We start from the raw sequence: 16,444 nt of genomic DNA, 5'->3' as shown, positions 1-16,444 counted from the left end.
ATCGCAAAAATTGTTTACGAATTGAATCCAAGTAGAAATATTAAATATTTTTCAAGTGTAAAAATAATGAAAAAATAGTTCATATGTGCATATATAGTTATATATATAGATAAACTTTATTTCACCAAGATTTGAAACTGTTGCTCGAGTGTATACCGGAGAGTAAATTGTATAAAACGAGAGTAAATAAAAGAAAGCAAGAGGAAACGATTCATCGACTAATGGAAATTGAAATCTTTATGATTTTCATTGTATATTCATGAAAGTATTACTAATAGAAATGTGACCATATTCGATCATACGGATGATTTTGAGAAAGGACTCGAATAACGTATAATTGAACATATATCGAGGGAGGACGCGTTTCGAGTCATCCTCGTCGTTTAAAAATCACCAATCCGTTCGATAATACTCTCGTGCATTTGTAATGAGAAACATAAAAATTTCAATCTTCGCTAATGGATGAAATTTGATTTTCGTACGCGATAAAGACCGCTCTTGTTCGTGGCGGTTGTGTCGCTCGCATTGAATAATAAAAAAAAAAAAAAAACAACAACACGTTTCGTCGATACAGGAGAATATTGTTGCTACGGAAATTGGTACCGTACCTGCCTTCTGTGTATCTACGATAAATATTAATTTATTATCGGTAAACGTACCTGACGGTGAATAAAAACGACGGAACCGAGAAGTCGCCACGTGCCACCTTGTCGATCGACGTGAAGCATTCGCAATATTTGCAGGAACCGGATGCCCCTTATGGCGGAAGTGGCAAACACCTGACCATTGCTCCCCACCGACAAAACCACCATAGACGCGACCACCACAATTAAATCTGACGACAGTCGAATCGATCTTTAAAATCAGAACTCGAAGAGACGGGAGACAAGTACTGTCGTATACGCAAACAATCAAGTGAAATAAAATGAAATCTTTCCAACAGTTTCTCACGGTTCGAAAACTGTCTCTCTAACAAGTATTACCTACTACGTACATGGAAGTTAACAAACAGGAAAAGAATACACGTGAGACACGTTCTAAGCCGATACTTTACAACAACTGCCACTAATTTCGAATACAAAAGGAAGTATAAACATTGTGTTGATCATACCTCGTACACTTTCAGTGAACTGTAAGAGGGTTAAATTAAATTCTCTCGGAAAGCAAGCCTGGTACGAACAAAATTAATTCTACAGTTTCGACTTATTTTTCAACGAGAAACCATAGGTTTCGTTCTCGATCGTACCGCGATCGATAATCATTGATTACACGCGTTCCAGAAGTGTCCGGAAATCTCGAAATCCGAGATGAAAGAATATCGTAAGTTCGAGGTGGGGATGAGAATCGAACGTGAAAGGGAAAATTTGCATTTCTCGAGGGGACACTGGATACTTCGATTCCACTCGAGGGAGAGAGAACAAAACTCGAGATCTCGTTTTACAATTAATCAAGCGAGATCATTCTTTATATTCGTTTTTCGTCTCGATTCCAGTGCACGAGAAGGGATTCATCTCGTCTTGATTTTGCGAGATCTCGAACGATTTCGGTACACGCGAGACTGTACAATCATCGTCGATGCATGGTCGATGACATTTCACTGCGTCACCATTCACAGAAACTGAATATTCGATGAAAATCGAGCTCGCGTAATCGGCCCTACCGATAAACACGCGATGCCTGATCCGATTAATCCGGCTCCGTGTTACAATTTACTTGCTCGTAAAGTTCATTTAATCGCGAATCACGTTTCTAATCGAACGAGCTTCGATGAAACCATCTCCACCTATCCCTGCGCGCGAATCGATTACGCGATCGCTACGAAAAACATCGATCACGTCCAACGATCGATAAATTATGAAAGTGTTTCGAGGCGAGTCGTCGAGAGAGACACGAAAGAGTCGACGATTTCTCGAGAAAAAGAAAAAAATAAGTCGAAACTACACAATACAATTGTTTCATACTGGATTAAGTGAATTATTCAATCGACTCCGCTGTCTTACTCATTAAAGTATTGGGAATACCTATTTATCAAATGGCACCAAAAAGTATTTAATAAAATGATTCTAATGTCACTTGTACCGTCATCCTTGTGAATCTAAAAATGCAACATACATCATTCAAGGTTGGGTTTTTAGTAACACCTACCAACTTACGTACAACACATCCGTGATTCTTATTTTCTTCGATTTTATATATTCGTATCCTCGTATTTGCTTAAAGAGAGGCGTTAACTGGAGAAATGGAATACATTTATAGAAAATTGAAACGAAGATAGACAAGGTTAGAAAGATCTGGTACATCATCGTTTCGAGTCCAAAGATGCGACAAATTTCATTCAATGTCGGGTTGTTAGTAGCACCTACCATCTTACGTATAATACTTCTGCGACTGTTATTTTCTTCTATTTTTATATTCGTATCCTCGTATTTACGTAAACAAAAAAAAGGCGCGAAATGGAAGAATAGAATACATTTATAGAAAATTTAAACGAAGATGAATAAAGTTCGTAAGGTCTATCGAGAAGTTTATCATCGATCGGTTACTCGATCGTCTGTTCGATCGTTTAACGGAGCAAGCGCTACTGGTAAACGTTCGATCAGTTTCGATCAACGTATCGAGCTTCAATTGGCACAGATATACGCGATGATCGATAGGCAATGTAATTCTAAACAGTTTTGACGTGGAAATTTCGACCAGCGGTCGAGTCGCCTTTCGACACAAAGAGGCTACATTCCCGATCCAATTTTGGACCACGACAACCGGACAATGCGCATATTGGATTAGTTCGAGCATAGTCTGATTGAACTGCTCTTGGTACTCATTAGGGAAACGCACTCACCTATGATACAAATCGGTTTCCGTATGAATCGCAGCCTGCCGCAGCAACCCATATACTTCGATCTGCAGCCTGCGCTCCATAGCCTCACCATGTATTCCACACCGAAGAATACCACCAAACATATTTCCTGTAAACCAAGAAAATGATATGTACGTACGTATTTACATACGGAAGCTATTTTTGTTCTATTCAATCACTCATTCAAGATGTGTTCGTATTTGTAATTTCTCGCTCGAATCTCAACTTTTTTGATCCATAGATTTTTCTTAATTTTAACCGTGACTAAAATTTCGCTTAGTTTTAACTTCGATTAAAATTTTACTTTATTTTAATTTCAATTAGAACGTTATTTAATTTTAACGTCAAGTAAGATTTTACGCAATTTTCACTTCAATCGAGATGTTACTTAATTTTGACTTCAACTATAATTTCACTTAAGTTGAACTTCCACTGTGATTTTACATTCTTTTAACTTCAATTAGAACGTTATTTAATTGTAACGTCAACTAAGATTTTACTTAATTCCTAGTCTAACTAAGATGTTACTTAATTTTGACTTCGACTAAGATTATATTTTAACTATTTCTTTGTATTGTATTGGAATACAAAACAATTTGGAAACAAATGGTATTGTAAATGGAGAGTTCCGCTGAAACAGTAGATAATAAAATTTATATACCACAATAACACATTCCTCGAACAGTTTTGGTTCAGCCAACCGGCCTGGAAAATATCACAGAAAATCGTCACCGAATTCGTGGATGCTATCAATTAAAGTTTCGATTCACCATTTTTCAACTTTACACGTTACAAAGTTCGCTTTACAATCCACATTGTAAACTTCCGGTCCGCACCTTCCGGGAATGGAAGTGGAGGCTAAACCGAAAGTCAGGGCCAGACTGGAAGTGGAGGACCAAACCGGAAGTGGAGGACCAAATCGGAAGTGGAGGACCAAAGCGAAAGTCCGGGACCAAACTGGAAGTTGAGGACTTCCGGTACCAGGGGACTTCCGGTTCCAGGGAACTTCCGGTTCCAAACCGGAAGTTGAGGACTTCCGGTTCCAGGGGACTTCCGGTTCCAGGTAACTTCCGGTTCCAAACCGGAAGTTGAGGACTTCCGGTACCAGGGGACTTCCGGTTCCAGGTTACTTCCGGTTCCAAACCGGAAGTTGAGGACTTCCGGTACCAGGGGACTTCCGGTACCAGGGGACTTCCGGTTCCAGGGAACTTCCGGTTCCAAACCGGAAGTTGAGGACTTCCGGTACCAGCCGGAAGACTTCCGGTACCAACCGGAAGTTGAGGACTTCCGGTACCAGGGGACTTCCGGTACCAGGGGACTTCCGGTTCCAGGGAACTTCCGGTTCCAAACCGGAAGTTGAGGACTTCCGGTACCAGCCGGAAGACTTCCGGTACCAACCGGAAGTTGAGGACTTCCGGTACCAGGGGACTTCCGGTTCCAGGGGACTTCCGGTTCCAACCGGAAGTTAGGGTCTTCCGGTTCCAGGGGACTTCCGGTTCCAGGGAACTTCCGGTTCCAGGGAACTTCCGGTTCCAAACCGGAAGTTGAGGACTTCCGGTACCAGGGGACTTCCGGTTCCAGGGAACTTCCGGTTCCAAACCGGAAGTTGAGGACTTCCGGTACCAGGGGACTTCCGGTTCCAGGTAACTTCCGGTTCCAAACCGGAAGTTGAGGACTTCCGGTACCAGGGGACTTCCGGTTCCAGGCGACTTCCGGTTCCAGGGGACTTCCGGTTCCAGGTAACTTCCGGTTCCAAACCGGAAGTTGAGGACTTCCGGTACCAGGGGACTTCCGGTTCCAGGGAACTTCCGGTTCCAAACCGGAAGTTGAGGACTTCCGGTACCAGGGGACTTCCGGTTCCAGGTAACTTCCGGTTCCAAACCGGAAGTTGAGGACTTCCGGTACCAGGGGACTTCCGGTTCCAGGGAACTTCCGGTTCCAGGGGACTTCCGGTTCCAGGAAACTTCCGGTTCCAAACCGGAAGTTGAGGACTTCCGGTACCAGGGGACTTCCGGTTCCAAACCGGAAGTTGAGGACTTCCGGTTCCAGGGGACTTCCGGTTCCAAACCGGAAGTTGAGGACTTCCGGTACCAGGGGACTTCCGGTTCCAGGGAACTTCCGGTTCCAAACCGGAAGTTGAGGACTTCCGGTACCAGGGGACTTCCGGTTCCAGGTTACTTCCGGTTCCAAACCGGAAGTTGAGGACTTCCGGTACCAGGGGACTTCCGGTACCAGGGGACTTCCGGTTCCAGAGAACTTCCGGTTCCAAACCGGAAGTTGAGGACTTCCGGTACCAGCCGGAAGACTTCCGGTACCAACCGGAAGTTGAGGACTTCCGGTACCAGGGGACTTCCGGTACCAGGGGACTTCCGGTTCCAGGGAACTTCCGGTTCCAAACCGGAAGTTGAGGACTTCCGGTACCAGCCGGAAGACTTCCGGTACCAACCGGAAGTTGAGGACTTCCGGTACCAGGGGACTTCCGGTTCCAGGGGACTTCCGGTTCCAACCGGAAGTTAGGGTCTTCCGGTTCCAGGGGACTTCCGGTTCCAGGGAACTTCCGGTTCCAGGGAACTTCCGGTTCCAAACCGGAAGTTGAGGACTTCCGGTACCAGGGGACTTCCGGTTCCAGGGAACTTCCGGTTCCAAACCGGAAGTTGAGGACTTCCGGTACCAGGGGACTTCCGGTTCCAGGTAACTTCCGGTTCCAGGTAACTTCCGGTTCCAAACCGGAAGTTGAGGACTTCCGGTTCCAGGTAACTTCCGGTTCCAAACCGGAAGTTGAGGACTTCCGGTTCCAGGGAACTTCCGGTTCCAAACCGGAAGTTGAGGACTTCCGGTACCAGGGGACTTCCGGTTCCAGGTAACTTCCGGTTCCAAACCGGAAGTTGAGGACTTCCGGTACCAGCCGGAAGACTTCCGGTACCAACCGGAAGTTGAGGACTTCCGGTACCAGGGGACTTCCGGTTCCAGGGGACTTCCGGTTCCAACCGGAAGTTAGGGTCTTCCGGGACCAGGGGACTTCCGGTTCCAGGGAACTTCCGGTTCCAAACCGGAAGTTGAGGACTTCCGGTACCAGCCGGAAGACTTCCGGTACCAACCGGAAGTTGAGGACTTCCGGTACCAGGGGACTTCCGGTTCCAGGGGACTTCCGGTTCCAGGGAACTTCCGGTTCCAGGGAACTTCCGGTTCCAAACCGGAAGTTGAGGACTTCCGGTACCAGGGGACTTCCGGTTCCAGGTTACTTCCGGTTCCAAACCGGAAGTTGAGGACTTCCGGTACCAGGGGACTTCCGGTACCAGGGGCTTCCGGTACCAGGGGACTTCCGGTTCCAGGGAACTTCCGGTACCAGGGGACTTCCGGTACCAGGGGACTTCCGGTACCAGGGGACTTCCGGTTCCAGGGAACTTCCGGTTCCAAACCGGAAGTTGAGGACTTCCGGTACCAGGGGACTTCCGGTTCCAGGGAACTTCCGGTTCCAAACCGGAAGTTGAGGACTTCCGGTACCAGGGGACTTCCGGTTCCAGGGGACTTCCGGTACCAGGGGACTTCCGGTTCCAGGGAACTTCCGGTTCCAAACCGGAAGTTGAGGACTTCCGGTACCAGGGGACTTCCGGTTCCAAACCGGAAGTTGAGGACTTCCGGTTCCAGGGGACTTCCGGTTCCAAACCGGAAGTTGAGGACTTCCGGTACCAGCCGGAAGACTTCCGGTACCAACCGGAAGTTGAGGACTTCCGGTACCAGGGGACTTCCGGTTCCAAACCGGAAGTTGAGGACTTCCGGTTCCAGGGAACTTCCGGTTCCAAACCGGAAGTTGAGGACTTCCGGTACCAGCCGGAAGACTTCCGGTACCAACCGGAAGTTGAGGACTTCCGGTACCAGGGGACTTCCGGTACCAGGGGACTTCCGGTTCCAGGGAACTTCCGGTTCCAAACCGGAAGTTGAGGACTTCCGGTACCAGCCGGAAGACTTCCGGTACCAACCGGAAGTTGAGGACTTCCGGTACCAGGGGACTTCCGGTTCCAAACCGGAAGTTGAGGACTTCCGGTTCCAGGTAACTTCCGGTACCAGGGGACTTCCGGTTCCAGGGAACTTCCGGTTCCAAACCGGAAGTTGAGGACTTCCGGTACCAGCCGGAAGACTTCCGGTACCAACCGGAAGTTGAGGACTTCCGGTACCAGGGGACTTCCGGTACCAGGGGACTTCCGGTTCCAGGGAACTTCCGGTTCCAAACCGGAAGTTGAGGACTTCCGGTACCAGCCGGAAGACTTCCGGTACCAACCGGAAGTTGAGGACTTCCGGTACCAGGGGACTTCCGGTTCCAAACCGGAAGTTGAGGACTTCCGGTACCAGGGGACTTCCGGTTCCAGGGCACTTCCGGTTCCAAACCGGAAGTTGAGGACTTCCGGTACCAGCCGGAAGACTTCCGGTACCAACCGGAAGTTGAGGACTTCCGGTACCAGGGGACTTCCGGTTCCAGGGGACTTCCGGTTCCAGGTAACTTCCGGTTCCAAACCGGAAGTTGAGGACTTCCGGTACCAGGGGACTTCCGGTTCCAGGGAACTTCCGGTTCCAAACCGGAAGTTGAGGACTTCCGGTACCAGGGGACTTCCGGTTCCAGGGAACTTCCGGTTCCAAACCGGAAGTTGTGGACTTCCGGTACCAGGGGACTTCCGGTTCCAGGGAACTTCCGGTTCCAAACCGGAAGTTGAGGACTTCCGGTACCAGGGGACTTCCGGTTCCAGGGAACTTCCGGTTCCAAACCGGAAGTTGAGGACTTCCGGTACCAGGGGACTTCCGGTTCCAGGGAACTTCCGGTTCCAAACCGGAAGTTGAGGACTTCCGGTACCAGGGGACTTCCGGTTCCAGGAAACTTCCGGTTCCAAACCGGAAGTTGAGGACTTCCGGTACCAGGGGACTTCCGGTTCCAGGGAACTTCCGGTTCTAAACCGGAAGTTGAGGACTTCCGGTACCAGGGAACTTCCGGTTCCAAACCGGAAGTTGAGGACTTCCGGTTCCAGGGGACTTCCGGTTCCAAACCGGAAGTTGAGGACTTCCGGTACCAGGGGACTTCCGGTTCCAGGTAACTTCCGGTTCCAAACCGGAAGTTGAGGACTTCCGGTACCAGGGGACTTCCGGTTCCAGGGGACTTCCGGTTCCAGGGAACTTCCGGTTCCAAACCGGAAGTTGAGGACTTCCGGTACCAGGGGACTTCCGGTTCCAGGGGACTTCCGGTTCCAGGTAACTTCCGGTTCCAAACCGGAAGTTGAGGACTTCCGGTACCAGGGGACTTCCGGTTCCAGGGGACTTCCGGTTCCAAACCGGAAGTTGAGGACTTCCGGTACCAGGGGACTTCCGGTTCCAGGGAACTTCCGGTTCCAAACCGGAAGTTGAGGACTTCCGGTACCAGGGGACTTCCGGTTCCAGGGAACTTCCGGTTCCAGGGGACTTCCGGTTCCAACCGGAAGTTGAGGACTTCCGGTACCAGGGGACTTCCGGTTCCAAACCGGAAGTTGAGGACTTCCGGTACCAGGGGACTTCCGGTTCCAGGGAACTTCCGGTTCCAGGGGACTTCCGGTTCCAGGGGACTTCCGGTTCCAGGGGACTTCCGGTTCCAGGGGACTTCCGGTTCCAAACCGGAAGTTGAGGACTTCCGGTACCAGGGGACTTCCGGTTCCAGGGAACTTCCGGTTCCAAACTGGAAGTTGAGGACTTCCGGTACCAGGGGACTTCCGGTTCCAGGGAACTTCCGGTTCCAGGGGACTTCCGGTTCCAACCGGAAGTTAAGGACCAAACCGGAAGTCCGGGGCCTAACCGGAAGTGGAGGACCAAACCGGAAGGCGGGGACCAAACCGGAAGTCCGGGACCAATCTGGAAGTCGGGGATCAAACCGGAAGTGAAGGACCAAACCGCAAGTTGAGGACCAAACCGGAAGTGGAGGACCAAACCGGAAGTTGAGTACCATACCGGAAGTGGGGGACCAAACCGGAAGTTGAGGACCAAACCGGAAGTTGAGGACCATACCGGAAGTCGGGGACCAAACCGGGAGTTGGGGACCAAACCGAAAGTCGAGAACCAATCCGGAAGTTGTGGACCAAACCGAATGGTCCATTCGATTTAGGAATAAAACATTTTTGAAGAATCCTTTAATCGTGCACGGTTCATGCGGTGTGAATTTGTACAATATTTTTGTTATCAAATGTTCTTGACGGGAACGGTTTATTTTAGACTATTCTCGTCCAATCCAAGACTCATTTTCTGCATGAATCCAAGCGCACTTAGTTTCTAGTAGACTGGTTTTTATGAAAGTTATTCGTGGATGTGATTAAAATAACAAAAATGAAAGGTCGAACGAATTTAGAATCGAAACTGATGAATTAAAACGAACTCGGATTTGAACGTTTTTTTTTTTTATAAGTCAATTTTAGACGCGCGCATATTGCTCGTATTTTGGTTTCGATATTTGAAATATTTTCTAATGCATTTTATGTTTAAAACTTTAGATATTTTTTCGCTAACGAAATAAAACGTATTTTTGATCACGATAGATGTATTTTTAATTGTGACTTTCTAATTAAGGATATTACATTCTAATTAAGAATATTTCTAATTAAAGTTATTACAAACGTACACCTATAAAATTCATCCCCTTAATTGATTCAACGAAAAATAACATTTCGAAACGGTCGGGAAAAATCGGAATCGTTCAGTTGTTTTGCCAAGATAAAACAAAGGACGTTCAGAACATACAGAATGTAAAGCGAAATGGCAATAAACACGATAAAAAAAAAAGGTTGAAAAGAATGGCGAGGAATTGCGTGAATAAATCCGAGTTAAATATTCGAGAATATATCTGCTTGTAAAGGTACACAGAACGACACGAAGGGTGAAGCGCAACGTTTAGATCGCGAATAAACAAATCAATACGTGGAACGTGAATAGGAGAAATGTAAAAATAATTGCCCCCGTGAGCCGATAATCGTAATAGCGAGAAAGCCATTTCCGTGACGACGTCCTATACTAGTGCAGTCATTAATTCCCCGTTCTTAAAATAAATGTGCAACGAGCGCTACGGTATATAGAGATACTATATCGATTGTACGACCTTTATTGTAACGCCACGACGGCCTGGAAAAATGGGAACATCGATGACAGAATTGCGATGTACAGGAATCTCGTGGTACTTTCACCGTTTTAGGCTTCTTTCACAAAGGTCAATGTCACGCGTAGGCTGTTCCAGTGTCATCGAGTATCAACGAATGATCGCTCGGAGCAGTCAACGATACTTCAACGAGGAGTATAGATAAACTCGTCTTTCTTACCAAAAATCAAAAAATAGTATTCGTAACGAATACTGTGGGATATTGTTCTTCGCGTAGGGTGAAAGACTTGGAGCATTTTTATAAAATATAACGAATTTAAAACAAAATTTTCTTAACGACACTTGGAACGACGCTAGAAATTCTTTCCGAATTCTTCAAATTGTGTCATATGCAATAATTGTATCTTGAAATCCCCCCCAAAGTACTCGAGTATTCCATTTCTGTAACTCGAACAGGTTCGTACGTGTATTTTTATACGAAATTGCGAGTATCTCAGTGAATGGACTTACAGAAATGTATTTTTTTAATAATATATTCGCGTCTGAGCTAAGCTAGCAAAACTGGAGGAAGATTTTTAAGATAATTTCGTAAACTTGGTCTTACAGGAAACGCAATTTTCATAGCGATGTGTAACATATACAGAATATCAATGTGTAACATATATAGAATATCAATGTGTAACACGTGAGCGTTACCAATAAAGCACGTGTGGAAAATAATAATATAAGTGTATGTTTGTTATTCTCTTTTTAATTTAATGCTTGTACTCGTATCTTGTATGTGTATGTACACACACGTGTAAACAGGGTGGTCCATTTAAAGTGTCTCAAGCTGTTTTGTTCGGAAACTATTCAAGGAACAGCAACACAATTACTTATTTTGTTTTATACTGTTCTAGGAAACCTTTTATGTGACATACGAGATATCGCAACTGAGACTCCCAGAGGGACAGAGGGATGCTGCCCTTAATATTTTAAATGGAACAGCGCACAAATGTTTGCGTGTCTAGGTAGCTCGTCTAAAAACAAATAACATCTACTTGGGATGTTTTCTCCCAGTCAGACATCATTTAAGAGATGCAGGGATAAATAACTTCCAAGGATTACGTTGCACGACATTAAGTAGAACACTTTCTCCGATTGAATTTTAATTTATTGGACGTTCAAAGTTATCACCAAATGTTTCCAAACCTTTATCCATTCCTTTCTGTGTATTCCCTCTAATTATTAGCAACAATCGTGGCGTGACAAAAGGCACGTGCCTTTGAGATCCTTTATTTCGTAATTTCTCTCGATGTGTACATTACAGATTGTACATTGAAACGACCTTACATTAAAAAATTCCTTCAGAACCCTTCAAATTGTGTTCTACGCAATAATTGCCACTTCGAATCCGCAAACAAATACATTGATATTCTATTCGTGTAAACACGTTTAAAATTAGTAAAAAAAACAAGCAGGGAAAGAAACGCAAAAAATCCAAATTGAAGTATCGAACCTGTTAATTGATTGACCCTGTTCGATAAATTTTAATCCGTACTTTATAAAATTGCAAAAATAAATAAAGCTTCTCTAAAACTGAACCCTTCGGTTATTGAAAAATTTCAGCCGAACAACTCGTCGTTCCAAGCCCGCTGTGACGAGCTATAAATACACGAACCACCCCATTTCGTCTAGCATTTTTACTTCGACGTATTTTCCAATAATCTTTATTGCGACAGGGAGGGGATCACTGGCCGAAAGAGATTAAACAGAAAAAAAGCTTCTTGATGGTGGATTGTCTCCCGATACTATTTTTAGATCGTGGAAGAAAAGCCGGAAGCCAGAGGCGACGTGTCGTTGGAACGAAGACCCAAAGTTGTCAAACCTCGAAATATGCGCGTAAAAAGCATTCCATGGTGTGTACTCGAGGTATATAAGTAGAATCGAAGATCTGACCGTCAATGAACGAGAACAAGTACACACGAACGATCCCTTCAGAAGGGTTGGTACGTGGAAAACGATCGACGGTCCTTTCGCGACGTTCTACGTTTTCGCATTCTTTATTTCTCATAGTACATTTGCACAATAGCTCGAACTGTCAAGTGACGTGCCGGTTTCAAGTTCCATTTATTTAAACAAGGGTAAATTTTCTATAGAAGGAGTAGTATAACACCAATTGATATTTGTTTCTATACGAATTTTTAATATCTTCGCTTAGAAGAGCTGCAACCCGTCCCTGTATCTAGAATCACCCTGTATATTGAATTTCCCCAGAGACATTCATACAACACCTTATGTAAACATAATAGAAATACATTTTTCGATCACAATTCATCATTCTTGAGATTTTATATAAAGCCCTCCAATAATCTTCACCGTTGACGCGACTTAAAATGAACGATAATAATAATGATAATGTATACGTTTAATTTGAAAATTTACCCAATTTTGTTTTTGCTCGATAACTTCTTGTTGAAAAAATAATCGCGTTAATTCGTCACATTGGTACGTCACGAGTTCACTCTTACTGGCTCTGTAGATTATACATATTTAAAACATTATTATTGAAATATATTATGTAAATTAACGAATAATTTTCACCCTATTTAATTTTGCACGCTGATGTAAGTATTTCTCTTTTACTCGATCACAAATTACAAACGAAGAATTGAAATGGTTAAAAAATTTTGTGCAACGTTAGTTTCATTAAAGTTTTCACCTCTACCATAAGGACATTTTTCTATTCGAATTGAATAAATACGCATAGGGTTTACCGCCCTTTGGAAACGAAGTACGCGTACGTGTCCATTAAGACTTAAAATGGTATCCAACAATATTTATAAAATTATCGACTCTGAAATAACACGTGCACACATTTGTTCGCCAGGTTCGGAAAAATGAACTCGTTCGTTCGAACTACGTTCCTTGTTAATCCATCCTTATGTACGAGCCTGAATCATTAATCAGTTTAGAAAATGAAGTATAACGACCATTTCGCGTGTTTTGCAAAATCGTACTCTGCATCTGTATAATACTTGTCTTTCCTGGCACACGAAATAAGAGAAACATTTTAGATGGCGAACCGGATAATCTCCCCGTCTTCTACAGACGATAGAAATGAAAAATATCGAAGAAAGGCGCTCTTCAACGCCTGAAAGATAATAAAACCGCCAACGTAAACAAATACGTGTGAATTCGCGAAAGAACGGGAAAATTGGGAATAAAATCGTAATAAGCCGATTAAAAATTACCAATTAAATTCGTATCGAAACGATTGAGAATTGAACATCGCGTCGTAATTATAAACAAAATTCCCGTATCTGCGTTACTCGGTTACATTTATCGTAACGTGCACCGTACACATTTTCACGCGAGAAATCACCGATTGGATTTTTCCATTATTCGAAGAGTTCGATGACTACTTTCACCGCGTTTGTAGAAAAATCTTCTCTGATGCTCTTCGCGTAAAATTGTCCATTCTATCTCGAGAATCTTTCGTCCCCGATTTCGTTGAATTTCTTTTTCGTTGAATTTCTGGCTCCTCGCGCTCCCATCGATCGGTATCTCTTCAACCCTTTGCAAACGAGTGCCGCATATATGCGTTTTACGCGAATCGTCAAATTGGCCGAAGAACTCGTATACGCGTTCGGCGAAAACAGTCGATAGAGCCGAGAAACGCATATATGTGTCCCACCTAAATGCGTGTCGATGGCCGAGGTTAAGCAGAAATATGCGCTGGCAATTTGAAATGACTATCGCGGCAAGAGCTCGGCACCACGGTACGGTTCACTTTGAACCGTCCCGTCCGCAAAGGGTTAAAAATTGCACGAACGGAGAGCTTCTTCGCGGAGTTCCCCGGGATTGTTCCGTTTATTCGATTCGATGGAACGCGCGAAGAAACAGCGTTCTCCTAAGTGTGTATCCAGCATCCAGAACCGTTTCCCCGGCAGCGTTACGAAAAAGACGAGCAACGTTACCGAAAGTTACAAGGAGGGCCAACTTTCAACGGTGGGTAGTCACCGGGAGGTTTCAACGAAAAGAATTGAACGCAGTTTATCCCTACCACCGTCTCGCGAGGAGTTGGCGAAAGTTTGTAAAGTCTGATGGAACGTTAAACGCCTCGCCAAGATATCGAATAAGGGAGATCGTTCCCTCCGATTTGGCGAACGAGCGACGATGAACAGGAGAAGCCATTATAGACGAAATTTTGCTTGGCCCGTGAATCGATGAACTTGGGCGCGTTTCTGCACGCCGAAACCCATCGTGCAACTAATTAATCTTGTTTATCATAATCGCGTTACGATTGAATTACCAGGGAAATCCTTTCATCTGACTGTATATTGTTACGTCTTGCGTTTCTCGCCGCTAAACCACGATGATTGATAACCTTGGCTCCTTTGTTTGCGTTACTTGAAGCGTAACTCGACGAAGTAGCCCCCTTACTTACCCGCGTAGGTTCGTCGAGGGTTTACCCGCGGGTTTGGTTACCCTAACCTCGACTCGCGACAGGACCGTCGAAAGAGAGGATCGATGAAACCCGCGGGCATGCCTCTGGTAAACCTTTGCTGTCTACGTTTAACAGTTACACACCGTTGCTACGTAAGTGGAGGCGAAGAGTGTCATCAAGGTCATTACTAGGTATTTTCCCGCTCGGAGCAATAAGAATGTTCACTTCGATAGATTGGGGGAGTCGGTGGTTTATAAACACGGATACTTTATTTTTACTTTCTTTTTTTTTAAATACGTAGATCGAAATTAAAAAATTCAATTTTTATAACGAGCACAACTTTTCGTATCTATTTCGATGGGAACGAAGAGAATTTCACTTTTCGAAATGCACGATTCGTTCGGAGAACGCTTGCAAGCACGGCTAATCGAACTTTAAGCGTTTATCGGGGAACAACTCGTGCAAAGAAAAATTAAACTTTTTATATCGTTCCTTTTTTTTTTTAATACAATTGTATCGTTTTCAAGATCGCGATATTCGAAGGTAAGTTTCGAAATATTTTTGAACGTTCTTTTAACAATGTAACGATAAACTAGAAATGATCGATGAAGGTGCGGAAGAAAAATAAAACAAACAAACACTTACCATCCAGAACAGGGTTTCGTTCGCGAAGTTGCTGTACTGGTCTATGGTCGACAGAACGCTAAATATGAGGCACACCAATACCATCACGAACCTGGAAAGAAAAATGTTTTCATCAACAGATATTTTAACGTGTGTAATTCGGTGCTTGAATATCGTAGTCGTTGAACACGCGGCGCGTAACATTCAAATTTCACGCGAACTGCGCAGATTGACATTGAAAATTTGCAAGAATTACGAATCAAATATGTATGTATACGCAACGACTCTTTTGTACCGTAGATTCAATATTATACGGTTCGTGTGAAAAAAAAAATATATATACGAACACGAGAGAAGTTTCTTTACTATCGTGCGCGCGTGTAATGTAACCGTGACGTTGTTCGTACACTTGAATGTAAAATTGTTCCATTAAACAACGTAACGTCGAGATAATCAAGTACCAGAATATTCCACGTTGTCGAGAACATCGTTACGTCGCGCACACATGAAATACCTACCGTGACCACTGTTTTTACTGTTCTTTTTCGTGTTTCCGCAATTATCTCAAAATACGTGTCAACTTCGCGTATTATTGTTATTACTCGAGGGTCCGATGTTCAAAGGACGCGATATCTAGGGCACCGGGAACACTATAGAAATCGAATTCAAGGCCTAGTAACAGGTCGACAGTAATGTCTCGATTGAAAAGGTAAACACCACGGTTAGCGAAGTTGTTTTTTCAAGAAGACTGTGCCCGTTGCTGTTCCAACCAAAGGAAACCAGCATCGTGTGTTTCCACACTTTAATCGTTTAATTCCACACTTTAATGCCGGATGCATTGAGAATTCGACGAACGTTGTTGTTCGAGAATGTTGAACAACTCGATCGGTTTAGTATAATTGAACAGTTTCGCTTCATTGGCGTCTCTTTATTCAATACTTACCAATGTCCCTCGTTCCATGTGTACAGCGCGACGAAAAATTCCCTAGTTTGGTAAAACCTAGTCCAATTCTTTTCCCACTAGGACTCTCGTAGAACAACGGAACGATATTACCTCCAACGTTACTTCCAGCTTATTGATAAATTCAATGCTCGAAAGGCACGAGACAATCGTGAAATGAAAAAGGTACTGTTCCATCGCGAGAAGAAAGCAAACGAGTGTTTTTACATATCCATTTTAGTTCACGATTTACCAGTTCATTGATCAGATTATCACTATCGGCTGAGAACTGTAAAGAAGATGAACAATAAGCGACAATCGGCACGATAGTAAAGAAACTGGTAGACAGTAACCTAGAACGGAGATATGTACACACTCGTTTGCCTTTTTCTCACGAACGAACAGTAGGTACTTGTTACCTTTTCACAAATTGGTAAATTTCTTCGAAATATATTCGTAAAGATACCAATCTATTCGTTTCGTAAGAAAATAAAC

At 44.5% G+C, this 16,444-nt stretch overlaps 1 protein-coding gene across 1 annotated transcript in view; it reads right to left on the bottom strand.

The window, feature by feature from the left end:
- Positions 1 to 16,444, bottom strand: part of LOC143154152 (potassium voltage-gated channel subfamily KQT member 1-like) — a 96,760-nt gene that overhangs the window by 42,918 nt on the left and 37,398 nt on the right. The window contains exons 3-5 of the mRNA XM_076326025.1: positions 15,031 to 15,121; positions 2,840 to 2,966; positions 660 to 835 (exon numbers count right to left, since the gene is read on the bottom strand). Coding sequence (XP_076182140.1) covers positions 660 to 835; positions 2,840 to 2,966; positions 15,031 to 15,121 — 394 coding nt within the window. The remainder of the gene's footprint in view (positions 1 to 659; positions 836 to 2,839; positions 2,967 to 15,030; positions 15,122 to 16,444) is intronic.

This window comes from Ptiloglossa arizonensis, chromosome 13 (assembly GCF_051014685.1).
Source record: "Ptiloglossa arizonensis isolate GNS036 chromosome 13, iyPtiAriz1_principal, whole genome shotgun sequence".
Classification (NCBI taxonomy): Eukaryota; Metazoa; Arthropoda; class Insecta; order Hymenoptera; family Colletidae; genus Ptiloglossa; species Ptiloglossa arizonensis.
Note: the sequence above shows the minus strand (reverse complement) of the source record. Positions and strands in the feature narration are given on the sequence as shown.